The sequence below is a fragment of the Fusarium flagelliforme genome (assembly GCF_020744385.1).
Source record: "Fusarium flagelliforme strain FIESC 12 MPI-CAGE-AA-0113 chromosome Unknown B0J16scaffold_3, whole genome shotgun sequence".
Lineage (NCBI taxonomy): Eukaryota > Fungi > Ascomycota > Sordariomycetes > Hypocreales > Nectriaceae > Fusarium > Fusarium flagelliforme.
Genome location: NW_025763505.1, coordinates 5,273,294 through 5,300,111, shown reverse-complemented (window position 1 = coordinate 5,300,111; position 26,818 = coordinate 5,273,294). Strand labels below are relative to the sequence as shown.

General features: G+C 46.6%; 9 protein-coding genes and 1 non-coding gene across 10 annotated transcripts; 4 read left to right on the top strand and 6 right to left on the bottom strand.

The window, feature by feature from the left end:
- Nucleotides 1-1,904: 1,904 nt before the first annotated feature.
- Nucleotides 1,905-6,382, top strand: B0J16DRAFT_383525 (uncharacterized protein; the record flags this gene model as incomplete). Its single annotated transcript, XM_046131345.1, has 4 exons — nucleotides 1,905-4,546; nucleotides 5,244-5,566; nucleotides 5,617-5,960; nucleotides 6,011-6,382. 4 exons carry the CDS (start codon nucleotides 1,905-1,907, stop codon nucleotides 6,380-6,382), a joined length of 3,681 nt encoding a protein of 1,226 aa, XP_045985573.1.
- Nucleotides 6,383-6,958: 576 nt separating this feature from the next.
- Nucleotides 6,959-7,973, top strand: B0J16DRAFT_397624 (uncharacterized protein; the record flags this gene model as incomplete). Its single annotated transcript, XM_046132330.1, has 2 exons — nucleotides 6,959-7,111; nucleotides 7,170-7,973. The coding sequence occupies 2 exons, from the start codon at nucleotides 6,959-6,961 to the stop codon at nucleotides 7,971-7,973; spliced, it is 957 nt and encodes a 318-aa protein (XP_045985572.1).
- A 361-nt stretch (nucleotides 7,974-8,334) lies between these two features.
- On the bottom strand, nucleotides 8,335-9,296 carry B0J16DRAFT_319283 (uncharacterized protein; the record flags this gene model as incomplete). Its single annotated transcript, XM_046125508.1, has 2 exons — nucleotides 8,335-8,364; nucleotides 8,433-9,296. 2 exons carry the CDS (start codon nucleotides 9,294-9,296, stop codon nucleotides 8,335-8,337), a joined length of 894 nt encoding a protein of 297 aa, XP_045985571.1.
- A 313-nt stretch (nucleotides 9,297-9,609) lies between these two features.
- Nucleotides 9,610-10,399, top strand: B0J16DRAFT_118813 (uncharacterized protein). Its single transcript, XM_046121579.1, has one exon. It carries the CDS (start codon nucleotides 9,729-9,731, stop codon nucleotides 10,305-10,307), a length of 579 nt encoding a protein of 192 aa, XP_045985570.1. The 5' UTR covers nucleotides 9,610-9,728; the 3' UTR covers nucleotides 10,308-10,399.
- Nucleotides 10,400-10,927: 528 nt separating this feature from the next.
- B0J16DRAFT_340008 (concanavalin A-like lectin/glucanase domain-containing protein) lies at nucleotides 10,928-12,112 on the bottom strand. The gene is made up of 3 exons (XM_046127620.1): nucleotides 11,873-12,112; nucleotides 11,559-11,824; nucleotides 10,928-11,508 (listed from the first exon to the last, which is right to left on the bottom strand). Exons 1-3 carry the CDS (start codon nucleotides 11,958-11,960, stop codon nucleotides 11,041-11,043), a joined length of 822 nt encoding a protein of 273 aa, XP_045985569.1. The 5' UTR covers nucleotides 11,961-12,112; the 3' UTR covers nucleotides 10,928-11,040.
- Nucleotides 12,113-16,456: 4,344 nt separating this feature from the next.
- Nucleotides 16,457-18,137, top strand: B0J16DRAFT_340004 (uncharacterized protein). The gene is made up of 2 exons (XM_046127619.1): nucleotides 16,457-17,198; nucleotides 17,249-18,137. The coding sequence occupies exons 1-2, from the start codon at nucleotides 16,789-16,791 to the stop codon at nucleotides 17,562-17,564; spliced, it is 726 nt and encodes a 241-aa protein (XP_045985568.1). The 5' UTR covers nucleotides 16,457-16,788; the 3' UTR covers nucleotides 17,565-18,137.
- Nucleotides 18,138-19,218: 1,081 nt separating this feature from the next.
- Nucleotides 19,219-19,308, bottom strand: B0J16DRAFT_t112. Its single transcript has one exon. It is a non-coding gene; the product is annotated as a tRNA-Glu (tRNA).
- Nucleotides 19,309-19,699: 391 nt separating this feature from the next.
- Nucleotides 19,700-21,892, bottom strand: B0J16DRAFT_383520 (uncharacterized protein; the record flags this gene model as incomplete). The annotated part of the gene is made up of 5 exons (XM_046131344.1): nucleotides 19,700-20,498; nucleotides 20,791-21,305; nucleotides 21,348-21,431; nucleotides 21,479-21,604; nucleotides 21,653-21,892. The coding sequence occupies 5 exons, from the start codon at nucleotides 21,890-21,892 to the stop codon at nucleotides 19,700-19,702; spliced, it is 1,764 nt and encodes a 587-aa protein (XP_045985567.1).
- A 359-nt stretch (nucleotides 21,893-22,251) lies between these two features.
- Nucleotides 22,252-23,101, bottom strand: B0J16DRAFT_397616 (uncharacterized protein; the record flags this gene model as incomplete). Its single annotated transcript, XM_046132329.1, has 3 exons — nucleotides 22,252-22,556; nucleotides 22,603-22,819; nucleotides 22,866-23,101. The coding sequence occupies 3 exons, from the start codon at nucleotides 23,099-23,101 to the stop codon at nucleotides 22,278-22,280; spliced, it is 732 nt and encodes a 243-aa protein (XP_045985566.1). The 3' UTR covers nucleotides 22,252-22,277.
- Nucleotides 23,102-23,924: 823 nt separating this feature from the next.
- B0J16DRAFT_303514 (fungal-specific transcription factor domain-containing protein) lies at nucleotides 23,925-26,524 on the bottom strand. The gene is made up of 4 exons (XM_046124676.1): nucleotides 26,269-26,524; nucleotides 24,956-26,216; nucleotides 24,442-24,911; nucleotides 23,925-24,392 (listed from the first exon to the last, which is right to left on the bottom strand). The coding sequence occupies exons 1-4, from the start codon at nucleotides 26,463-26,465 to the stop codon at nucleotides 24,023-24,025; spliced, it is 2,298 nt and encodes a 765-aa protein (XP_045985565.1). The 5' UTR covers nucleotides 26,466-26,524; the 3' UTR covers nucleotides 23,925-24,022.
- Between the last annotated feature and the right edge of the window lie 294 nt (nucleotides 26,525-26,818).

Here is a 26,818-nt window from a genome sequence, read left to right as displayed (position 1 = left end):
GCAGCTGGACATTGGAGGTCCGACTTTGGCAAGTCTACAACATGGGCAGGGGTACACGGAGCGTCGGCGACAACTCACCAACAAGGAAGTACCCAGGTACATCAATCTATCGTCATCCCGTCCGATTAGATCCATCCTTTCTCGTGTCTGACCATGATGTGTGTCGACAATGTGCAAATTCTTAGAAGTCTTCGAGCCCAGAGACAAGAACTTTTTGCACGCTGGTGAAGGACTTTGCAGATATTGCCCAATGTCCATACATCGGCTGGTATTGTCATCCCTTCCTCGACGACAGCCCTGGTAGTATAGCGCGAAAAGATTGGACATGGGAACTAAGCACCAGGGGCGATTCATTCGTCTGACAATGGGATTTTGAGGCCCTTTAATCAAAACGTGCAGGCGCACTTCAGATAATTTCGCCAAGATATGACAGCAGATCTATCGCATCTGAGTATATTTGAAGGTCTGAATAGTGTTGCTTCAAAGCTCGATTAATCATTCCGGAAGCACTTGACTGCGGTGCGTCGTATTTGCGGGAGAGAAAAAACAAGACCCATACGGCACTACAGGGATTCGAACAGCAGAACTTGCTCATGAAACTGGGTGCAGCATGCACCTAAGAAGGGATTGGCTGCAACCATCAAAGCTCAACACAAAGAGGAAGGAAGAATCCAATATTCAACACTTATATCCTTCATATCAGGCGGGGGATTTCTTACCAATCGCCCAGAAGAAGACATAAATGATCAACCCAACCAGTCAGGATTTGCAAGAGCTTCTTTATACACAACAGCATGACCTGTCAGTATCATCACGCTTTCTCCACAGTGATCAACACATTGCTCCGTGAGTATCCATCAATAAATGACATGCCACAATCGAGACCTGGATATAATTAATCCATCTACTGATCTTTAACACTAATCCTCAATTAGTATAGCGCCATCGCTTCAACTTGACGTTCCTCTTGCTGGCTTGTCTATCAGGTAGGCCCCGTGAATGATCTGTGTACCATTTCGAGGACATCGCCGAGACCAGTCTAGAGCAATCTGTCTGGCATCATGTTGTACCTGCAAACATCTGCAGTTTGAATGCGTCTCTGTACTCCCCGACATCGAGCAACATATCTCACCCAATCGTCACATGCCTACTATCCATATTCCAAGATGGAAGAGGAGATCGTCATCTCAAATGTCGCCGACGTATTCTCGTCACATTTGCAAGGCCTCAATGACGACGAAATCTGCTGACAGTACTCGCGGCAGAACCTGGCTCTTTATCAGTCATGAATGAACCAATCTATGGAACTCAAAACTTGGCTGGTATGCAAAAACTGGTCAAAACTTGTTTGCGATAAAGTGTCGCCGAGTCCAACTGCCAATAACCGCTTAAGGGCTGTTCGGATAACTCTGTGCGCTTCTGACAAACCTGCTCTGCCAGAACGGGTTCCTGCGCCAGTAGCGCCGAGACCTTGCGATTAAGGTTCTTTGAACCTCTCAAGACAGCATGAATTGAGCCTAGTCTGTCCTCCCAGTCCAGACCGTGGAATGTGATTTTGACACAAAAGATAGGCCCCGAAGCCACGCGCGCCTGTACTACACCACAGACGGTATAGGTTAGTATCCCATGTGGTATTAACTTTCTCTAGATCCAGACTTATCAGCACCAACGATGGGTCGACCCGATAGCTTCTTGTTTGTATAAGCGAAATATTGGTTACCAGATGGATCAGTACGACGAGCCGAGAACTGTATTTGAGACTCGATGTCCCAGATTGCTAAAATCATGTCTTCCTCCCCGTTTGAACTCAGTTTATAAACGGCTGGACGGCCGGTAAACAAGGCTTGTAAATCATCAAATCATCACAATCATCAACACTTGTTTGCCTTACAATATCTCTCAAGATGGCATATTACACGAAGACGCTCCTCTGCTTCCTGGTGCTAGTTGCCTGGACTGAAGCATTCTGGAGAATGTCATGCGGCATCATCCAAACCGGAAGAATTGACCCAATTATTGCGCCTGGAACCTTTTCAGCACACGTTCATAAGCTCTCTGGTGCTAGTACCATCAATGTTGACTCTACCTTCGAAAGCCTTCAAGCTGCGAGATGTACTTCATGTGAGATACAGGATGATAAATCGGCTTACTGGACACCGCAGTTGTTCTACCAACATGCCAATGGCAGCTTTCAGATGGTTCCAAATGGCGGTACCGTTATCTACTACCTTGGACGTGGCGAAAACAGATCCAAGACCGAGCCATTCCCCCCAGGATTCAAGATGTTGTCTGGAGACAACTTTGCTCGATCTTACGACTCCAAGACAATGACATACAGTAACTCTAAGAACAAAGGTCGACCAGTGGCAGACAGAGTTACCTTTGCATGCCTAGATAGCTCGGGGCCTTTGAAGGAGCGCAACTACATGTGGAGAACGGACTGCAACAACGGTATGAGAGCTCAAATCCACTTCCAGTCGTGCTGGGATGGCCGAGACTACCAACGCGATCAGAGCCATGTTACCTACATGTCCCAGATCGACAATGGCGTTTGTCCACCGAGCCACCCTCGCAAGCTCCCTCAACTTTTCTTTGAGGTCATATATGGAGTCAACAACATCGACAAGAGCAAAGGAGGAAGATTCGTTTTCGCCAATGGCGACACTACAGGTTACGCATTTCACGGCGACTTTCTGAATGGATGGAACCAGACTGTGCTTAAGAGTGCTATTAAGAACTGCCTCAATAATGGCAGTCTCAATGGTGTCATCGAGAAATGTCCCGTTCTTGCGGCTTCACAAACTCCCTACTTCAGCGACAATTGCCCCGAGATGCCGCCTCTTGTTAAAGAACCCATTCGGGGAATGCTTAACGCCCTACCAGGCTGCAATAAGCCTTTCAGCGGCCCAGAAAGAGCGACACCACCGGTCTGCGACCAGAGCCCGGCCATCAACGATCTGGGAGACGCTGGACTTGGAACAATGTTTGACCCTGTTCCAGGCGACATGCTTGGTAAATGGTCCTATGTTGGCTGCGCACCCGAAGGTACCAAGCGAACACTGAACAAATATTCCACCAACTCTCGCAATATGACTATTGAGTATTGTACATCAACATGCAAAGCTCAGGGCTACCCTCTTGCCGGTATGGAATGGGGTCGGGAGTGCTACTGTGCTAGTGCGCTTACCTCGGGTGCATCATACATGAAGGCCTCTACCTGCGCCTCTACAAGGAAGATGTTATGCGCTGGAAACATGACACAATACTGTGGAGGACCTGATCTTCTCACCGTATGGAACGACACCTCTTACACGCCGCCAGTGGAGCTTGTTGTTGGACAGACCACGATTGCCAAAGGAATCGCTACTTACCATGGCTGCTGGGCGGAAGGGAACGGTGGGCGGGCGCTCTCATCGGATCGCACTGCCGACGCTGTAGGAATGACGAACGAGAAGTGTGTCGCATTCTGTCAAGAAGGTGGTTATAAATACGCTGGCACCGAATGGGCACAAGAATGTTACTGTGGCAATGAGTTCACCAATGGTGGCTCTAACACGAGCGATATCTCTCAATGCTCGATGCAGTGCAAGGGCGATGTTTTCAGCTACTGCGGCGCAGGCCAGAGGTTGAGTGTCTGGAAGCTCAAGCAATCCGACGAGCCCAAGGGACCAATTATTGCACTAGATGGTGCTGCTCGCTACGTGGGATGCTATACAGACGGAGGATCAGGTGGCCGCACGCTTCCAGGTGCTTCGTTCACAGGATCTTCCGTTTCACTCGATACATGCTTCGCGTTTTGTGAGAAGCTCAACTATCCACTCTTTGGCATGGAGTACGGACGAGAATGCTATTGCGGCTACACACCAAAGACCCAGGCGACTGTTGCTCCCGATGGAGAGTGCAAAACGCCCTGCGCTGGCGATTCGACACAGAAGTGCGGCGCCGGCAATCGCATATCCATTTGGAACAACACTCGCTACACTCCGACCGTCAGTACAGTGGCGCTGAACAGTCTGCCCAAGTATCTGGGCTGCTACACAGAAGGCATCGACGGCCGAGCTCTTGGTGATGCCAAGACGACTGACAAGAAGATGACTGTCGAGACCTGTGCAGAATTCTGCTCAGGTAAAGGCCTTCCCTACCTCGGAGTCCAGAACGGCCAAGACTGCTACTGTAGCAAGAAGGGTCCGTCCAACGGCAGTGTCGAAGCTCCCAACTCGCAATGTGGCATTTCTTGCAAAGGCGACAAGTCTCAGAAGTGTGGCGCAACCAAGAAGCTCAGCGTCTATAAGCTTGCAACGGTTTCCAAAACCAGCTCATCTGCCAAAACAACGACCAAAGCTCTGGAAGCCAAGGTTCAGGCCAAGAAGCCTACACCAAGTCCCACCAAGACGACATTAGCCAAGGTGACCACAACATCGAAGAAGTCCAAGTCGACTTCCAAGGCCAAAACTACGAGCTCTGCCATCAAAAGAGTTACATCAACCAAGAAGACTAAACAGAAGCCAACCACGACTACATCAACAGCCAGACCCAGAAAGACGGAGTAGATGGCTGGATGAATAAAACGGGGACAGATTGAGAGATAGTATACGTGTTATGAATTGGACGTTTCATTTATTTCCTAATATTCGAATGCTGAATCTTGCCTGAGCGTGATGACTGTAGATAGGTGATAAAGAGATGCCATGAAGTGAGCAAATTATGTTAAGGGATATCGGGAGCTGGTAACTATATAACCGAGATCATGTATTGAAAGATGATAAATAGATTTGCGATCAAATCGAATGCTTGATACTTGGGGGTTGCAGGCGGGGCCCTTTAGTGAACAGGAGACGCCTACGTAGTAACCGACAGGCCCAAAGCACGGACAGGCAAGCTCAATCGTCACCACTTGCGGCAACCATGACACACCCAATTTCTCCGAGAACGCCTCTCATTTCAACTAACATCTACTCACTTGTTTCTCTCTCCCTACAGCGACTCAATTCAACTCGTCATTATTACTCGCAGAGGCCAGCACAAACATAAAACTGTAATGTTGATGCCGAACCGCTACACCGGTATCGACCAGGCGGCTACCATCCTCTTGAATTGGGCGATGCCCTGAAAAATGGGAGGTATAGAATCCTGCAAATGCTAGGGTAGGGTAGCTATTCTACTACTTGGGCCGTAAAGGACCAGAAGTATGTCTATTTTACCTGTAACAGAAAAGGGAACACTGTTTTCTAATTCTCTGCAAGGGACGACTGCTATGTTGCAGTAAAGATCACAGTATCCGACTTTGGAGAGAGCGGCGAGCTCAAGATCTTACAAGCACTGTCTGCTCTACCCAAATATCATCCCGGGTCGTCTCATGTAAACCAACTGTTGGACCATTTCACCCATATCGGTCCCAATGGTTCCCACGATTGTCTGGTACTGGAATTTGTAGGACCCAATGTTGCGGAATTTGTTGAATTACACTGCAAAGACGACAGACTTCCTTCCAAGTTTGCCAAAGTGTTCGCCAAGCAGGCACTGCAAGGGCTTGATTTCCTCGCAGTTAACGATATTGGACATGGGGGTAAGGCTTGTACGCCTTAGACATTTCGATATTACTGACCCTGCTTGTAGATTTGCACACTCGAAACCTTGCTCTAGTTGTGTCTGATATTGATTCTTTAAACGAACAAGACTTCATTTCCAGGCTAGGGGAACCCAAGACAGGCGTAGTAACCAGATTAGATGGTGGGCCTTTGTCGCGCAATGTACCAACTCAGATTATTCGACCTGCTTTCTTCCGCAAACAAGATATCATGCTGCCTAATCCATCGGTCAAGATCATCGATTTCGGAGAAGCCTTCTTTAGCAGTGATACACCAAGCACACTGAATACCCCATTGTCTGTACGGGCGCCAGAGGTCGTGTTTGGGGACCGGCTGGATCGTCGAGTGGACGTATGGACTGCTGGCTGTCTGGTAAACACCTGTTGAATCTTCAGACCGAATAGTTAACCTAAAGGGCATAGATTTTCGAACTCATAACTGGGCACCCTCCTTTCGACGTCGCTATATTGACTCCCTCTGTTCTCGTTGAGCAAATGATTGAGCTCACCTCTGACGGGCTACCGATGAGGTGGCAGGCCAAATGGCATACAATGCAACAAGATGCGCTTGAAAACAATGAGGACTCGACGCTTCCAAAATGGCTGAAAGAAACTTATTTTGACAATGATAAACAGGCAGAGTTCACGACGGAAGAAATTGCGAGGCTAGCTGAGGTCATTGCAGCTATGCTAAAGCTTGAACCATCTCTCAGAGCCACGCCAAGCGTAATCCTCGCCCAAGATTGTTTCAATAAGAAATATCCGGCTTTCCCGAGAGCGCCGGGTAAGCGATAAGGAAGTAGAGGTTTGCGAGGAGGGTCAAACGTGTGTGGCATGGACACTGTTAGACCTTACAGCAACTAGCCAGTGTCATGGCCGTCATCCAACCGTTCATTGCTAGTATCGATTTGTATACACCATTTGATGTATATGACCATTGATCTTCTTATTGCCTAACACGCGGCCACAACTAGTCAACAATCTCTCATGATAGTATACAAACGTTGATTAATCCAATCCAAACTCCTCCGTTTTTGCGATGTTTTGCAGAAGTGAAAGTTCATTCACTAAAGCTGCTGGGAGTGATTTTTACTATTCTAGATGTTTGTTAGCAAAACTTGAGAAATCTGATTGTTACGTATGCGGAGCTAGTGCAAGTCACTGCCACGCTGCCTGCCTGCTGAGTATTAACAGCCTAACGTTCCCGATTCACTGCTCCTATCTGGCACTGCCAGTGAGGTACCAAAATTGATCCTTCTTCTCCTTACATTTCTTCTCTGGACCCGCATCATCTCTTTCTCTTCAGCATCTCCCACGCTGCTCAACCTCCCACCTGCCAATCCTTTCTCTCATTCCCAACTCTTCACCATCATGGCACCCCACGAGTTCTTGTCATCCATACTGGCCTCGGGCCAGTTCAGCGACTTCACTATGATCTGTGAGGGCCAGGAGTTTCGACTGCATCAAGCTGTTGTTTGCCCGCAGTCGCGTGTTTTGAATGCTGCACTTTGCGGAGGCTTCGAGGTATGTCAATAACTACAGCATCACTCAAGATGTATCACTAAGAATGCTCATTACTCAGGAAGCGACTACCAAAGTGATTACCGTCAAAGACTTTGACATCGCTACCGTGAAGCGTCTGGTCTCCTTTTTTTACACGGGGGACTACGATGAGCAACTTCCTACTGAAAGCGCCCATGATGAGGATACTGTCGTTACCGACGCCGACGCCGACGCCGACGCTGACAACGACAACGAGGGTAACGAGAGTGACGACCAGATCGATAGTGCAAACTTTCACGAGCGTGTTCTTGGAGTGCAAAGAGCTCGCGAAGAGAAGACAAAAGCAGACGCTATTCAGGCCCTACTTTTCCACCTCGAAGTCAACGCTATCGCCGACTATTACAATATCCCAGGACTGCGAGATCTCGCCGAGTCCAAGGTGAAGAAAATCCTGCTCGGCAACAACGCTATCCTCCCTCGTCTCTTGCAGGAAGTTTCATCGGGCGCTCATGCAAACTTGTATGCTATCATCGCTGAAGTCGCAGCGGAGACATACGACATCTCGGATCTATTCAGTCAAGATGACACGCCTTTCAAGCTCGATCCTGCGCTTTATTCGAAGATCATTGTTGCCTGCGGCCTGCGAATGGCTCTACTAAAGAATGAACTCAAAGATGTCCAGGGATCCTACAAGACGGCACAGGACCTTATTGCAACAAACAAAATGGCTATCATAACCTGTCATGCCAAGTTGGGCATGACGCCCAAGTGTCGACACTGTGATGAGAAGTTCAACTGTTATATTGAGAATGCAGCTGTGGTAACCGATTCAGAGCCTGAGTTTATGCTCCGCTGCAGCAGTTGTCGTACCCGTCATCCTTAGGCTGTGGAAGAATTCATGTCGGGTCACGGTTCGCGATGTTGTCAGTACTAGTACACGTGCATAATCTATACAAATAGAGGCCCTTTCAAAAATATCCTTGACGCAGTCTCATGTTTCGCTCTCCAGAAATAACAAGTTGCATAGCAGAAAATTAATCTCATAAGGCTTACGCCACGAAAGTAAAGTTGTCAATATGCTAGTCTAAGCTACCATCAAACTACCAAATTATTCGCATCCCTTAGGCTTTTGGCGTCCATTCGATTGAAGTTACCCCATGCGATCCGCTAGAAAGTCCTTTTCAGTCTCCTCCAGATAGAAGATTTGTTCGTAGGTGCAGTCCTGATAGACCAATTCTCGCAGGCTACCCGAAATGGATCCATGCTCTCGGAGACTGCCCTTCCACAAAAGCTTGTAGCGTTCAAAGAACTCCGGGTGTGCTTGTGTCTCGCGACGATCAACCGCCGGCCCCGGTGCAGGAGCTGGGAGCTCGGCTTGCGTAGCATCACAGCCTGGCTCGATTGACTCTTCGTTGTGGTTGGTGAGGTCTGGCGTCTTGGTTTGCATCTCAGAGTGTGGAAACCGGGGCTCCATCGCGCGAATAGCTTCGAGCATGTCGTCTTCGTAGATGTTGACCTTAGGTGTCCTGGTGGTGACAATTAAAGTTGAGGCATGTTTTTCTAAGGAAATTGTTAACCTTCCCTCCTTATCAAGGGTAGATGTATTTCTCTTACTGAGCGTCTGTTCATATCGAAATTTAGGAGTTTTCGTCCCCTCATCAACCTCAATAATAAATGGTCCGCGTAGCTTAGGCTGGTACTTGGAGGCCGCTACAGCAACAGATAACCATTGCATGGCGTTGCGGGTGCCAAAAAGCTCGATGAAGTTCTTGACCTGCGTGGGAGGTGAGCCTGACGGTCGCAGCCTCCGGAACAATAAAGCGGCAATAATGAAACCCAAGTCGTCTGGCGCCAGCGAAATGTGTCTGTTTGTTATTCTCAGGAGACCAATGGCGTGTCCAGCGTGTGAGAGAACAGTTTTCCATCTCTCATGTTGTTCCAATGTCGTCATCTTCAGCATCTTTCGTAACATGATTGCTTCGGCCATCCTTTCCCAAACTTGAGGGGCCTGCCTCTGCGTGATACCAGCTTGCTGAAAGATTTCGGTGACAATTTGCTCGCGTAGCGCAAGAGCCTTTCCTGATTCCAGTTTCTTGGTAGGGATTTTGGTGCAGGCCTGAACAGAGAGATCGATCTCCCGAACTGCTAGGCCAGCGTTGATCTGGCGCACAATCTCGTCCCCATTTTCTGCTTCTTGTTTGGCCATGTTGAGTTGCAAAGGATTATCGGAGACCCGAAGAGGGCGCTGCTTGATGTTGGCTCTTGTGGAAGGATGAGAACGTACTCATTAGAGGGAAATAATTTCAATAAGAAATCAAATTTCGGATTCAAGTGACAGGCACTGGCAACGAGTGCCAAATTATAGTTGTTTGTGATTCACAGACCATAGGCCCCACTTTGCCTATCATTCATTATTTGCTTGTGGTCTTATGCCAAACATGAATTCTCTCCTGCTCAAAACACTCGTGAAGAAGAATCAACGGTAAGTCGGCAACTGAAGAATTTTCCTGACATAAAGTGACTAAAATATTCCGTCTCTTATACTTGTTAGGACCAATTCTTCTAATGCCCTGAAGGCGGGTCTCAAACAAACAGACTGAAGCTGATCTCATGACAGGCGCATCGCGCGGATATCATCATGTCTTCACCAATAGAAACCGAAGGTCATTCCGACACAAGATCCGTCTCGTCCATCGACAGCTTCGACCCCCCTCCCACCATCGAGACAGAAACAATTACTCAGAAACAAGCTCTAGAAGAGATGGGAGATCTTGTCCATCAACTCTACGATCCCGAAATCTGCCAACATCCTGAAATCTACCAAGAAACCCTCAGACCCCAGATTGCCAAGCTCGTCATGGACGACCACATACTTTCCGTCTTACCAAAAGACCTGAAAGTCCAAATATCTAGATGGTGTGCCCTTTACCAACGGAACTGGTGCCCGCTAGTCAGTCGCTTTCTAAATCATACTGTCGAAGAGTGCCAATATATGGTTGAAATTTCAAACAGACTCAAAGACATGGAATGGACGGATGTTGGATCTGATGTTTTGAGGATGTATGTGGCTCTTTTGAAGCCACTTCGAAAGGGTCTTCCCGAGGCGGAACGTCGAGATGTGATCAACACAGTGAGAGAGGGTCTCATGACCTTTGCTGATATCTATGACAAGAAAATTGGTGCCATGGATGGAGAGGAGGATGAGCTGGCCGACTAGAAGGAGGACATGGAAGCATCTCTCCGTGAAGTGAGGTCGTCTATTCAGGTTATAAGCTCGGCAATACAGGATGTCGGAGCATGTGTCGAGAGGGTGGAGGCATCTTTTCAGGAGGTCAAGGGCAGGCTGGGTCAGGGTTCGGTATATCCTTACGTTGAGAGGGAATGGCATCGAAGCCTGAGTGATGTGGGTGTTATTCCTGAGAGTCTTCGTCGTTATGCTGAGTATCAGTGCACATCGGATGAGATGTTTCGTCTTGGACAAATGGAGTTGGCATTTCGTTCGGGGGATATTGGTGATCATTGAATCTGGACCAAACAGACAGTTCTATCTTGAGAGAATTCTCTGATTATAAATCTTGTCTGTTTTTAAGTAGTTGTTATGTCTTAAAGGAAGTAATAGTATCACAGACGCTAAGGCACTCCGGAACAACGAGAAGGTCGCTGAACGGAACGACTCTTTTTGCCTGATTCTGCTTGATTACAGAATAGAATATCTCGTGCGACGTTGGATATCTGTACAGGGTGGATGGGATAGCAGAAAAATTCATTCAACTTGTGCTGCAGCTTCACTCACCTCTTTTTGAAGTTCATGGAGCAAACACTTGGTTTCAGGGTATCTTCTTATAATATGTATCTTCATTATTATGTATCATCTATAGACTATATAAAACGCTCATGACTTATCCCCCTCTTCATTAATCCATTATTAATTCCAATCATTAAAATCATATCTAAGCAGTCTTGATACTTCCATGGTTACCAGAGTGGTCACCATAGATGTACTCCCGAATAGACTTAGTAGTAGGTGCATCGCCACCAGCATAATCCACGATAGAAATGCTCTTGTAGTAAGCCTTGAAAGGCGCCTTGCTGAAATCAGTCATACCACCAGCCCATGCAACAGTGCCCTCAGCAGCATCAGGAGAGCCAGCACACCATGTGCCGAGCTTGATCTGCATGGGAGTCTGAGGGTAGCCTGAGCCGCCCTTGGCATCTTCGTATGTCAGCGTGCGCACGACTTGGTCGTCGATGATCCAGTTGATAGCTGCAGGTGTCCATTCGATGGAATAGACGTGGAATTGGCCGATGGGGTTGGCGACAGGGTGGAAGGCTCCGCGGTCGTAGGTTGAGACGTCGCCTTTGCTGAAGTAGTTGGATTGGACTTGGGCGTTGTCACCTCCGAGCCATTCCCAGTCAATCTGAACATGTTAGTATATGCTCGACAATAATCAATTAGGATGCAACATACCTCATCGAGACAGTCAGACTGTAGAACAGCACTAGTAACGATTCCAACACCAGAAGAGGCTTGCACCTCAATATCGACACGGCCAAAGAGGATATACTTCCCCGTGGCAACGGTAGGAGCTTGGTTAGGTCCACCGATAGTAAAGACGGCACCGTTGGCGTTGTGTGAGATTGATGTACCGGCGTCCTCTTCAAAAGCTGGACAAGCACCCTTTGTGAAGTCACAGTGGACGGTCTCCTTTCCAAAGGCAGGATCAGCAGGGCAAGCTGATGAATGTTAGTGTTTGATTTGTTTGAAAATGTTGTGGGACGTACCCTTTTCTAGAGGATTGCAGCTGGTGAAAGTCTGGGCTGAGACGAGAGGTGCCGCAAAGGCAAGGGCAGCGAGGGCTTTGGAGAACATTGTGTGAGATGTTGTGTAACAAGGGACAGCAGGATGAATATGGTCTGTGTAAGTGTGATATATGTAGTAAAAGTGCAGGTATATAGAGCAAACTGCAGATATGTAGACAAAAAGTATAGATATCGAATAATCAAGACAGAAAAAAACTGCTTCTCACGCACGTTTTAATAGTCAGACTCGAGGAGGAGGCTGGTCCTCTTTGTCTAGGTACTGTACTTCATCCACCAACCTTCCCCCCTGTCGCAGCCTCGGTCCCTTATCGATGGTCTGATTGATAGTCTCTCGTATTCTGGGTCGACTAAGCAACCCCCCCTGTCCGCAAGCCACCCTGCACTTTAGCCTAGCCGCTAGCCACCCCATATTCCCGTCTCTAACCAGTACAGATCTTCACAAGGTGCGCTGAATCATTAACGGGTTACGGCACAGAACCGACTTTCAACGGAAAAGGCTTGTTGGAATAAAGTTTAAAAAGGTCAGTTGTGTATTCTGGTGGTTGGATGACTCTCCTCTTACTAACGATACGAACCCTCCCGTCCCGAGGGTCTAGGTCTAGATCTTAGCGGAGGTTAGCTAGCTTGGGTGGTGCTGTCTCAGTATGCGCGAAGGGACTTGTCAGCGGAGACAAGATTCCCTGCTGACGTCAGGATAAATCACGGGATGAGATTACAGGGACTGTGTTTAGTTGATCTCGTCCCCTGTAAATCTTTCGTCTAGCACTGACCTGTTCGTGTAGAGCGGGAACGGGAGATCGGAAACGGCAAGAGCTGGTCACGCTAAAACAAACATACGAGAACAGAAAAAAAGAGAGGCTGTACCCAGCTTCTTTCTTCTTCTTTCTTTCCGCTTTAGCCGATTTGCTTCTCTTTTTTTCTGACAGCTGTATCCATTCTAGACTCGAGTGGATGCATCTCTTCTTTTGTTGCACCTCCTCTTGTGCTTGCGTCTCTTCAATTACTTCCCCACATGCAAATGTCAATCATCTGTTTCACGCAATTGAAGATCTTGGTGATCTTTATTTCTCCCTTGAATTGATGAACTGGCTTGATGTCATTTAATTGATCGATCGATAAATGTCTCAACTAATCACTCAATTGATCAACTCATCACTTAATTCATCGTGAGACTCTACCTTGTCGCTTGTCTACTCGCCAAGGATACCAATAGCTCAGCTGATGTGATAGTTTGTACCCCGCTCGCAACATGCATCTTCAAGTCCCTTGATGCAGCATCATAGACCCAACATGTTTGCTTGCAGTAGTCATCGACGTTCGGATAAGGCTATCACCGCTGCCACTTGACCGCTTCCCCCGCTCTAAGCAGAAGGATTGCTGATCTAAGGCTGCTCAATACAATACCTTCCTCTTAAAGATATCACCACATGTAATCGCTGCAGTATTATCATCTAGACATGCATGTAACCTTTACGGCGGTCGTATCTCTATGCGAACAAATAATGCGTACTGTTGAATCAATGCGATGAGACATTGAACTGCACAAGTTCCTTAGTCAGAACGCAGAAAGCTTTAAAGGGAGGGGAAAATCGCAAGCTAAACCTCAGCCTCACGATCTAACGAGGCGTGGAGCAGGGGTACTTACATCACTGAAAAAGGTACTTACAGATGGACAGACCCCCACCAAGTTTAGCAGCGGCAACGGGCACGACAATGTATGCCTTTAGTTGAGCTTATGTACCTCCAACACCTCTTGCCATTCTTCAATGGAGTTTCCGACAGAGTCGTCCAGGGTCTGGTCTGGTCTGGTCTGCTTTGCTTCTTCCGCATACCCGGTCCCCCTCCCACATCCCATGACGCTCACGAGAAAAATCACACGTTACTTCAAGACAAACTCACCTTCAATGTTTCTATCGTGACTTTTTTCCATCGCTATCCCCGAAAGGCGCAGTCATTATCACCCATCTAAAAATAATATCCACTTAACGGAAACGGCCGAACCTGAGCGCCACGGTGGTTGACAAGACAATCAACCTCTTGGGTGTCTAAAGGTTATTCTGACTGCTTGCCTGCTTGCATACCAATTGAACAGGAAGCAGGCTGAATTACCATTAAACTTGCATCAACGATAGGTGAGGTACTGAAGTTTGTACAATGGAGCATTGCGTCTTGGCGTCGTGTGTACGTGTGGTTGGTTGCTGTCAAAGATTGGCGAGGCGCTTTTGGCGTTATTCCCAGCCACGCTTTAGGGACGAATCATCTAACAGAACTCCTAGATGAGGAAAGTCAGCCAGCCACTTTCATCCATCCTTAAAGCAATAAGCGTATTCTGCAAAAGTTTTGATTCGCAGATCTCGTGTCCATGGCCATAAGTCAACTCCAAGATGTATCTAAAATAATACTTGATCTGCAAAAATGTTTTCATGAAAAAGGTTGACGTATTTTCACTCGAGATTTTGTAAGTAACTGCCATATCGGGATTAACCTGAGCCAGCAGAAATTTCTAAAGTACGAGTTACATTTGATCACCGGGATCGTGTTTATCGTTGAATCTGCGAGTTGGATATAGTTGAGGATTCCTGAGTGTACATCTTAAGTCAGTAAGAAAAACGCGATATTATTTCGACCGGCACTTGGACTTTCATATCTCTGGTAACGAAAATACACCATGGCCATATGGAGCAAGCTCTAATCTATCCTTTTCGAGAAAGAACCAACTCACTCTGTATGCGAAATTGTAGAACCGCTGGTGAACATGCCCAGGAGAAAAATTGTACCATGCAGAGGAATTACAACTTCGGCCTTTGATACTAATCTAAACAAATAATTTGATGTTTCAAAAATAACGACAATGGCAAAGCACCCATCTTAAATCTCAAGCTGGGAAGTTCAAGCGTTGCTTAACGTTCTATTGTCGTATCAATCTGCCCTGCGAAGTAATGAATTTGTCCCTTGATCTGTTGCCTGTGGTTAGGTGCTTGTTCTCAAAGGACCGTAATGTGTTGATACTTCCACAGGAATATAACCTTGGGCATGTGATCATAGCCGGCTCTCAATTGTAACAACATTGAGGTCGGAGAAGCTTACCACCACAGAGCTTTCGGAAGAAAAGCTCTTGGAGTTAGAAATTAATATAAAGAGTATAGAGAAATTTTCAGTAGGAAGGAAAACATTAGCTGAAGTATATACATGCTTTCCTTGACTTGCTCTCGATGCTGCCTGTTACATTACTGGTAGCTGATAAATTAATGTAGTTGATAATTCTACATTAAAGATAAAGATTTATTGTCCTTTTCTATCCTATACTTTAACTTTCTGATATTTCGACAGCAACCTGTCTCAAATCTATCTTCCCCTGCCCGCGTGAGGTATAGCCAAATGTGTAACTGTTATTCTTTTAATATCTCCTTTCGTTTTTCGGCTTACGTTTTCGATATCGGTATGTACCGGTCGTTTGGTTTCGATTATCTCATAATTAAAGAAATCACCCCTGATCGTCCTGACCTTATCATGTGCTGAGGTGATCTAGTTATCCATAACAGGATGGTCCTATAGGATAAGAGAGGCGGAGTGTTATGGAAATAGCGACGAACTTTTTTTATGTCGTGACTTAAAGAACCTACAACGTCAACTATAAGAGTTGTAACATCTTGCTGCTCGAAGTTATTGATGTACCTGTATTGAACAGGGAAGAAATCTTAAATCGGTCACTCAAAACCTCCTGCACTGTTGTCTATTAACAAAGGGTGACTCTAACAGTTAGCATATATAAAGGGTCAAGCGGTTTGGAAGAAGCGACTGAGATGGGGATGGTGGTATGAATAGAATTCTTGAGAGGTTAACACATGCAAATAGTTCTAATATATTCCATATGGCTATGTGCTACAAACCTAAAGTGAGGCTTGTATCAATAGAATATGTTCCAATAGTTCCCGGATCAGACATTGGTCGCGTTGGCGGCTTGAGTCCACTTCATAAGGGCTAACTTTAGATCACCTGGTAGAAAATTGCCGTTGTCGTCTTTAATTAAAGACCAATCCTCGTCCATCTGCAAAAGACATTCTCCAAACCAAACATATTCAGTCATGCAACCCGATCAACGGATCACCAACTTATATCACCAACAGATCAACTATACTCTGAGGGGTCTTGTATGGACGTATTGTTTATTAGCATCCTTCTGCCTCTCAAATTTGGCATGCTTTAGCAAATCACAACAAGAGCATGTACAGCCTAGGATTGTTTCTCTTATCGACAACATGCATAATTGTATACGCGCCAAGACCTGACCATCCAATTAAAGAAATGGCCCCTTCAAATTGTTTTGAGCGAGGGTAAACAACTGCCAACTCTTACCGGGATTAACTACAAATCGATAGATAACTCCACCTTGGCGACAAATGAGAAATTAGGCCCTCTGTATGTTGTGGGGAATAGCACTTGAAAGAGCGTCTTTACTAATGTGGTTTCAACCTCATTCAACCTAGTTCTTACGCTGCAGTAAGCTCGATAAGTTGCTACGGCGTCAGTTTTTACCAGGGTATTCTGAACTTCAAAAAGTGGCCTTTCCTGTTTAAAAGCATTCGTTCATTCTTTCATCCAAGAACTTGCCTCAAGACTTGGGTTCATACCACGATCTACAACAGCGATATATCATACCATACATTATCTACGTATTCTCTTGAAATCCCTATTGCTAAGCTTTACCTTTACCAGCAGGCAGCGCCGAGTTCAACCTCGGCGCTTCTGTTATCCAGCAAAGTCAAGATGATCATTACCAAGAACCATTGACAAGCGGCATCGCTGACCTGTTATGGTGGCTCGACACGGGGTATTGGGATCACGACCCTACACCCTTGTATGTCGTTGGGGAGGATATGACTCAGTGCTCTGCTGAAAGGTGCAATGATCTGGAATATATTTTTCAGACAGACCATTCTGATATCAGTCAACGTGCAACCTGTTATGACGCACTATCTGTTCATGGCACATCACTAGCGGCTGAGTACTGTCAATCTATCAGACCCGACGATACGCAAGCGAGACTATGCAAACTTCCCGGTTCTCGAGAACCGACAACTACCCATCATTCTATTTCCTCATCTCAATCTTCTTGTCCGCCAAGATGCACCATGTCCCCATGCTATAGCACTCCCTTTTCGAGCTCTATAGCAGTTACCTCGCCCGAGCCAATTGCTTCCCCGTCGCACTTTTCAAGCCTTCCATCAGGACCCCAAACTAGCTGCGACCTGTGTGGAGAACTGTTTGGCCATGTTGAGTATTTCTTGTATGTAAAGCTCTATAATTGCTTTGTGAATCGATCTTAACATCATGTAGCAGTCACTTAGTCTCGTACCACAATATCTCGAAACCATTTCACTGCGGAAGAGGCACCTGTAAGACCCAGCGTGACGAAAGATCCTTCAAACGGCACCTAACGAATACCCATTTTGGTACGGTGTATCGTTGCTGTTGTGGCTACTCTAGTCGCAAGGATAAGCACTATAAGCATTTGGAGAAATATACATGCAACGGCAGTAGCTTCCAGTGTATCTGCGGGCATGCCGAATACGACAAGTGTGCCCACAAAGCTCACATTCACAAGTGTGGCAGGCGAAAAAAGGGAAGGCCAAATAAACAGAAAACAAAATGATGGATAGTTCTCGGTTTCGATCATTGGGAAGGATGAGAAGCTCCTGTGTGGAGTGGATAGTCTTCCGCGTTTGGGACGCTTTGCAGGTCATGCGTATGACTGACGAAGCTTTGGACTTTTGCCACATGATCTTTATTGTTTGGGCTGATATGCTTGGAAGAGATTGCTATGGTCAGGACACGAACTCCACCATCATAGCGTCTTATGACTTGTCTGTGAGCAAGGCCTCGCCGCATTGCCCAATCAATACCTGGGGTGGGAATGACTCCTACCCAGGACTTCCTTTATACTTCTTTTCTTTTTTTCCAGCTCCAGGTTTTGTCTATACCACTTGAGGTAGGCATGGTTTGTCAGAATTTCGGTGACAATCGAATAGCTCGTGGGGTACACGCAAGCCATTCCTACCTCGAGCTTCTTGGTATTTTTCAAGTCTGGTGGAACTAGCTGTTGGACCGGTTGCTTAGGTCATAGGATACAACAGGTGTGCCTCACGGGCTATTCGTGTCACCGAATCGTGGTAGCTGTTAGTATTCTGAAACATAAATAGCCGGTAATAATTACTTTACATCTTTAAGGGGCCATAGGCCCTCATTGGTAGAAACCAGAAAAACCATACTGATAAACTTTGATCAACGTCTACGGGGATCGTAATCTTAGTTTACTAACACAGAACCCTTAATAATATACTATCACCAGGGTTGAACAGCCGGTTTGTAAGTGGCGCTTGCCTATCTGCTGTACGGGAAGGAAAGGTTGTTTTTGCTTCGGTCATTTTGATAGACGGCGAGTTGCACAAGCTCAATTATGCTCTTGGAGAGATAAAGGGGGGTATTGATGCAAAGGGAAGCAAATTCAGGTGCCTGTTTAGGACCAATTCTAGGTCATACCATTTTGGTATCTCTGCTTCATACTGGCTTAGCTGGTAGCCGATCATGGTAAACCTTTGACCTATCTCTTAACCTCACAACTGACAGCTCAACTCTACATTGGGCACATTTGTACCTACCCCTTAGTACTGCACATTGAGAATAGGTATCAAGAGCATTGTCGAGGCGGGGTTGGTCCGACTTAGAAGTAGTTTTCAAGGTTACCATGCATCCGTGCTGTCTTATGGGAAAGGCCGAGAAGTAAACAGAGATTCAATCAGGATCCTTATCATGAGGGCAGATTTCCGTATGAGAAAGATATAGCGGCATTGTGTAAGGGTTATCTTGTACAGTAACCGACCGGACTCATACTTCCTTGGATCCTTCCTAGCAAGAGTATATATGTACTATGAGAAACATTGAATTTCTTTTTACAGTGTACTTCCTGGCATCGAATTTGCTCATCTAACGATCAGGTAATTGATATTCTCCAAGATAAAAAAACCCTTTGACGCACCATGACTATAGGATACCCCTCGTCGTCTGTTTGTAATATAAATGGGCGTAACATCTCTCATCTGGAAAACCTGCTCCTTTTCTACTTGTCCACGTACCTTAACAGAGAACTGGTTTCCTCACTCTTTAACAAAGAACACATAACACATGCGACAATAGCTAGGATCGATCACATGTCAGCGTACTAAACCTCTCGCTGGGGATGTACCTTACCACTTACAGGTCTCGACAACAATTTGTCACTACATATACATAAAGAAGGCAAAAAGAAACTCCGGTACAGGGAATCGAACCCTGGGCTCCGCGGTACTGATCTCTCAAGTTATGAGAGCGCGAAATGTTAGCCACTACACCATACCGGACGTTAATTGGTTGACAGTACCAGCTGAATTTTGAGTTTATGATCCTCATCGTGTTGCTGGAAAGACATTGTGGACGTCACAGATCTCGATTCTGGAGAAGGGTAGCTCATGAACAGGCATACCGGTCTCGGGCTTCCAACTTTTAAGTATTTTGAAATATGCTCTAACTCGACGGTCAGCTTCACTTATCCAGGACCCCGGCAGGTGGGTAATAGAAGAATTATCCTCTAAGGCTTAGGCTACTATAACAAAGTAGACTTGCATAAAGTGATCAAATTATTTCATCTCTTATGCTTTTAAGGGCCAATCCTTCTGATACTCTGGGCCCCTGAGGCCCAGCAAAAGTCAAAACAAAATCAAAAATGATTTACGTGCCTCTTATCTATATCCATCACCAAATCTCCCACCTCTGGTCTCCAACAGCACAAAGCCTATTAAACAGCTCATCCCTTCTACTCAAAGCCGTAAGAAGCCACTCCCTACCCATCGCATCAAAAACCTCCAACCCATCACGAATATCTTCCTCCAAAGCCCATCCCGCAGCTAACTTTGCCTTGGCTCCGTATCCAGAATACTTATTCAACGTAACGATTTCAGAAACGGGGATGATCCAATCTGGTTGGACTGGACTATTTTCATCTCCGGGAGTTGCCGGTGTCTTTCTGCAGAAGCATAAAGCAGGTGATACTGAATCAGTAGTCAAGTAGACAAACCCCCTTTCGCCACGATAGCGACACGTAAATTCCACTGGTCCCGCAACAGGCGGTTCTTCACGCGGAGAAGTAGCTCCGACGCGATTCTTAGCTGATTCTGATCCCGTTTTTGCACGAACTTTATCAACGCTTATAAGAGTCTTTGCAGCTGCATGAGCGATTGGTTTAACCACACTGAGTAGTTTCCCACGTCTTTTGCCGCCGGTTCCTGACTTGCTGGATTCGTGATCATCGCCTCCTGTGTTTTGGATGAGGGCAGGGTCTTTTTGAACCGCGGCGTTGATTTCGGCGGGGGTTGCGCCTAGAGGGGAGTCGTTGCTTAATGAACTGATTATATTATCATCCATGAGATGCTGTTCTTCAGGTGGGGGGGCTTTAGGAGCGGGCGGTGGTATGAGTGGTGTTTTATTTCGTTCCGCTTGGCGGAGGAGGGTTATTGTGAGTTGGGAATCTGTTGGAATTCCTCTGAATGTGATCCTGAGAAGGTCAGTGACGTCAAAAGAAAGGATGCGGTGTCATACTTTGTCATCATGGATTTGTACCAGTTATATGATGTTCTCAGGGAAATACTTCCAAAGAAAGCAATTCCAAAAAACAATGTGCTAACTCTGTAAACCACATAAGGCGATATAAATATTGATAGTATCAGAACTGGAAGAATAGTCCTGATAATCCGATACTGAGCCACTCGTCTCGGGAACGGGGCAGTAGGATCAATCAAACTGCGACGTCAGCTTTGGTACTCATCAAATAAGCGTGAAACACATACTTTGCACTTCTCTCCCAAATATCGCAAAATCGACATATCCAATGCATAAGTGGTCTCATCTGACTCCACATGAGCTCCTGCATAGGCGACTTCGTCTTATCCCACGACGGGTTATCAACACCAGCCGCTTTATCCTTTGCAGTAACGATTTTCGTAGCAATAGATCTCGGATCCGGTAAATTCGCAGTTTTGCCGCCTCCTCGTTGCGATTCATCATGTTGAGGATCTTTATCGACGAAGGTATTGATAGACAGTGCTACAATACCCGTTGCAAAGTTACTCGCTTCCCGTTCAAGAGTTTCGCCTTTGAGATTCTCTGGTGCACCTGTTGCTGAGTCTGTTGTTCCTAAGATGCCGGCTGCGGGCTTGATTAAGTGGCCGCCTTGGTAGTGTACTAGAGATGGTGGACAGGGTGGGAATAAGGTATCTCTGATTCTTGGGGAGAGAAGCATTGCTAGGAGAGTTGCGAGGAATGTTGGCATGAGGAAGTTGAGATACCACGCTGTGAAATAGGTCTTGGTTGTTAGTTAGATCCTTTTCAGGAGTTAGTGACTTACGATGCAGAATGCTGCTGTGCGTCTTGGTTCACGCCATGATTGAAGACGTGAGAGATGTTGCCTGGATATGATGAATCCAAGTATCTACAATCGTCAGAACTACTCTACATCTCAAAGATCTTCAGACTTACAGCTCCCATGTAGAGCCTTTCAAGCTGTGCTCTCAACTTATTCGGAGAGAATTGCTCATCTTCTGCAACATTGAGATCCAACTCATCCTCAGAATGATTCGGGACATGTTTAAGATGAAACACTCGCTTTCGTTGTTTAGCTTCTCGTTTTGAATGCGATTTGGGAGAACTGACCTTGTTGAATCTTCTCACAAGAAGCCAAGCATCCTCGTTCCTCACACCATCGACAGCATAGTCTTTTGGTCGAATCCGATCCGCATCCCATCCAGCGTCTGTAACTTCCAACGATTCGACATTATGTTCTCTATCCGCTTGTAGACATGGGTGAACGTGAGTGTGAAGTGTTGGGGCCCCGTCGGCATTTTGCTCCAGGTTAACAGCTATCTGCCTCTTCTCATCAGTAACAAATTCCATGTTGATAAATAAATCATGATAAGATAGTACGAGAACGATAAAAACAAGCATTGTTGGGGAATTGGCCCGATATAGCCAAGACTTTAGTGGATGATGTCAGTACGTCGCGTACTACCATCGTCATATTGATACAGTGCACGCTACTTGTATCACCCACGGGAGCTTTCTCTCCGCTTTGTGTTCTGGAACGGGATATTGTTACTGAATGACGCTCCTTATTTGTCGTTATTTCCGAATTAGAGTTGGCGCGCCACTTCACATGCATGATAACCAATTGGGTTGCTGTTGGGATAAACAAGCTATTGCAGATCAACGACTTCTGTGCGACATCATCACGTTGATAAAACAATGAACAATCCGTGTATTGGTATCTCAAAATTGACAGTTATCCCAGCTTGACCAACTCCTTCTTTCCAATCTCCGCCATGTCCGCATTTGACAGGGTATCTTTGTTCAATCCATTTACTGCCTGGTTCAAAAGCGCAGCAGTCATCTCAGCTCGTCCGATACTCGGGACGCTGACAATCATGTGCGAGAAGAATCGGAACGCTTGCTTTACAATGCCCATGTCTGGGTCCGTGATCATCCCAGATTTGGTGACGAGGACCTGCATTCTTCCGTCCGACAAATGCGCACGCTCAAGGATTTGCTTCTCCACTTGGCCCTGAAATATTGTTAGATATGCTCGTTGGATTGGATGGGTAACATACACGAAGTAAACAGTAGTCTCCCAGGATCCAAGGTTTCTTTGCGGGATCGCGCTCAGCGTTTGAACCGCTCACGTATATAAACCTCAAAGGCTCAGGTTTCCCTTCGCGTGGTAACTTGGCAAAGGTATCAGCCGCATAAAGTGCATACTCATAGCAAATCATGCGGACTTGATCCCAGGTATACTGCTTCAATTTGGCGGGAGTGACACCAATAAGCCTGCTCTGGGTCAGCCGTCATCAAGCACATCAATCGGCAGGTTTACCATATGCAGGCGTCTGCTCCAGAGATTTCATCCTTGACGTATTGAGGATAACTTTTAAAGTCGGAACAACTGACGGACGTGAATTTTTCCTCGATATCGGGGGTTCGTAGATCTTGTGGGAGGTCGTGGTCGCGACGGGAGAGGGTGACGACTTTGGTGATCAGAGGATGGAGGAGAGCTTGGCGGACGACTTCTTGGCCGACGAAACCGGTTGATCCTGCGATAACGACCTTCATTGTTGATTGAGATATTAGAAAATGATGAATTAGTGCTGGAAACAAGATGGTCGGTAGGTAATTCGAGAGAGATCAATTAAATGTGGAAATATTGAAATGATCTCAAGCACAAAGTCAACGACTTATCTATGCCTGGCATTCCCTCTGACGTCGATTCGGCACATGAAAAAAGCGCCTCAATTACAAAATTCCCTACATTATTGCCATCAGTTTGCAGGAGTAGGCAAGATATGATGTTGCATCGAGCCAAATTGCCGAAACCGGGTGTGTTTGGCTTCGAGTGGCCTGGAATGTTGGACCGGATTGGGTAGGGATTGAGAGATCCATAACTGCAGACATTCCAGGGTGATTTGATCATGTGCAAAGATCGACAGGGTCCAAAGATTGATGTTGATGGAAGCATCAAGTTGGACCTTTTGGGCAATGGCCTGATCATTCCCTTTTCATGTGCTATGGTGCGCGACGGCAGGCGCCAGCGACAAGCAACTGCAGCTAGAGTTGAGCTAAGACAGGAACTCGGCTCGCTACCCACCTCCTGCTTCAATTGACGTGCCTCAAGACAATCTTCCACTTTCACTCTTCTTCTTTTTACTCAATCGTGTTGCTCTGTTCAGTACGCTTTTGCGAATATTTATCGAAGACTCTACTCTCCTCCTGTCTGCTCATCACTCAAAGGGCGCTTGATCCGACGCACCAAGCAACCCGTTTCCGAATCTATTGGAGAGATATTGCAGAGCGAGCTAGTCACGGCACTCAAGCCGACGAACCTACTGTATACAAGCAACCAAGGCGTTTCTCTTGCACGAAGGACTTTTTATGTTGGAAGCTAGATGGCGTTTTTTGCAATGTCACCGCCTCGAGGATAATATTTAGTTGTAAGGAGCTCAAAATATGGCAAGAAACCATGTATCAAAAGTCTTATCAAAAGAAACCCAACGCTGAATCATTCTCATCCGCCCATTCATACGTCGGCACTGATATTCCAGCATTGGTCATCGATTCGCACCAGGTGTTGTAACCACTGATAATCGACGCAGCTTCAGTCTCTGCCACATTCGGCATAAACGATGGGTTTTCGGAATACGTCTGTGTTCCATCTCCATCGAGGTGTGGCCAGCAGAGCTTCAGCGTGATGTCGCGACATTTGGAGCTGTTGGGGTTCAACTCAGTCATGCCTCCCATGACGGACAGTGAAGCTTGGATTTGTGAGCGCCAGTCGGGGGCGAGAGCGTGGTGGGGATTTTGGCGGAGGCAGTGGACGGGAATTAAGGTTGCATGGAATAGGAAGTACCTTTTTTGTCAGCTGTTTCTGTATACAGGGTTCATGAACGCGAACTTACAGGATATAGAAGGAAGCCAGTCTTGAATGCGAGCGAGAAGTCCAGTAGCCCTGAATATGCGTAACAGACTCTTTCGCAGCATCAAGACATCTAAAAACCGCCAGATTTTCACTACTCGTTAAATTCTGCTGCGTATTCTGTGCCGACGACCTTGCCCATCTGACCAAGAATGGACGATACATGACAATGCGCAGATTTCTATAGCGCCATTCCGAGATACCCATGCCAAGAGCATACTCAGAGTCCGGCGGTGGAACGGTGCGGTAGTAGTATGGTACTTGAGCGAGCCAAGAACCGATGCAAACGTCGTCTAGAGTGATGAGTTCTGTGGCTGATGGGAAGGGACTGGTTATGAGACGGTTGTAGACTGTCATTGTGCTGAGATGGTAGGCTGATTGGACGCGGATGTAGGTGTACATTGTTATGCCTTCGACTTCTGGTGGACAATGTGTTGAGTCGTGGGTAAGATCCTGGGAATGTCAGTGATGAGCTTCTTGCGCAGTGATTTACTGACCTTTTCATGAATGTTTTGAGGGAAGGCTGTCTCGACGCCAGCCTGGGGCCAGTTCAATGGCCTTCCGTATGTAATAGTAGCTCCCACATCAAGCACACACAAACACCACCATATCCTGCGGCGAGTCTCACTCTGCAAAGGCGACAAACTATTACCCTCCAAATCCTTGTGAAGACCCAATCCAATAGCCAATCTTATCGCAAGACCGCCATAGTTGAAACCCGTATTCGGCTTGTTCCTCTTCTGCATGTAATTCGACGAAAGACTAAAAGCCTGCACAAGCGTAAGATTTCCAACCTCGAGATAATTTGAAAACAAGCTCTTCTGCGCTGCTTGAAAGATGGGCAGATCTGTTGCATCTGCCACGTTACTGCTCGCAAAGGATCCTAAGGCTGCGAGGATGTTTGCGAGTGTGTTCCAGTGGCCTTTGTTGGCGCAGGGTAACGTGCCAGCATACTGGGCTCGGAAGGTTGGTTCGTGAACGATAGGGAATGTTGGGTGGTAGAAAACGAAGAAGGCATCGATGAGATTTTCGACGGCGACTCGAGTTAGCATGGCTTGTGAGCGGAACCATTGCGAGTGATCTGAGTGCTGTTGAAATAGAGACTCGATCTCGTGGAGTGCAACATCGGCGTCCACCTCTTGACCATCTGGACGAGCAGATAGAATTTGTCGCAAAAGAGCAGATCCGGAAGCAGCTCCATAGTAACCTCTCTTCTGATCCCCAATAGTCAAAGAAGCCATACCGTCCATGATAGCTTGCGATGGGTTTCCATCAACGTGGTTTGTTATCGACCAGCTGGCAGGATCGTACGTTCCCCATGACGTTTCCTGCTCATTCCATTCAAAATCATCGGCCGTCGCTGGAGCAATTTCAAAAGGAACATCCTGCGAGCCAGCCCATAACCCAGCACTTGCTTCCAACTCGCCAATAGGTGCCAAAAGAAAAGGATCCGCAGTTAGGTTGGCTATGTTGGCTTGGCCTGCTAAGTAGAGACCGGGGTCTGCTGTGGGAGTTGGTAGTTGCATGAGATTGTCGGTTCCTGGAGTCGTGGCAGGCAAGCTGACTAGTCCTGGCGTTTGAGCTAGTGTAGGCGCCGGTGTTGGCTCTGCCATTTGCGGCGTAGTTTCCGGTGCTTTGCTTTGCGTTATCAATCCTTCTTTCGATCCCTCTAGCATTTCAGCAATCTGACTATCAGTGTAATGTCGTCGAAGGACAGTTTCAGCTTTTTCAAGACGTTCCTCCAGGAGGGTGAGTTGTCTATTTCATGTCAGTGACTAGTCCAAGCCTGGCGCTACAGGTAAGGCTATACCTTCTCGTCAACCTCGTTCTGCTATGTTTGTCGTATAAACAGTGTCGTCTGTACTTTCGACAGATGGTGCAAACGGGCATGACACCATCGCATTTGACTTTACGCCGTCGACATTCGCGACATGTTGTGGGTTCCTCTGCCGCGGGTTCATTTCTGGGAAGTTGTGAGGAAGTAGCTTTTGCTGTATTTGAATCCATGCTGTGAAGTTTGAATCGGCAAAGTCGAGATGAGATGACTTTGGTAAAATTGAAGAAAGGTACGAGTTAAAAGAAATGAAATGACAGTTGCCCTGATCCCTGTTCATCCCCGCAATTGTTCTTGGCCCCCATATCCAGAACAGTTAGCGTCCTTTCGGCCCGACTTAAACACGAGAAGAGTCCCTGCATTCTTCCATTTTGGTTGATGGAAATAGGGTAGCAAGCAAGGCAAGGTAAGCTGATGGTTACACAAGAACGCTAGAACGAAGTAGTTGGTCTTGACCACATGTGTTCTAACAGGATTTGGTCTTTAAATTATTGTCATTTTGGTTTACTCATCGATTTACGTAAGC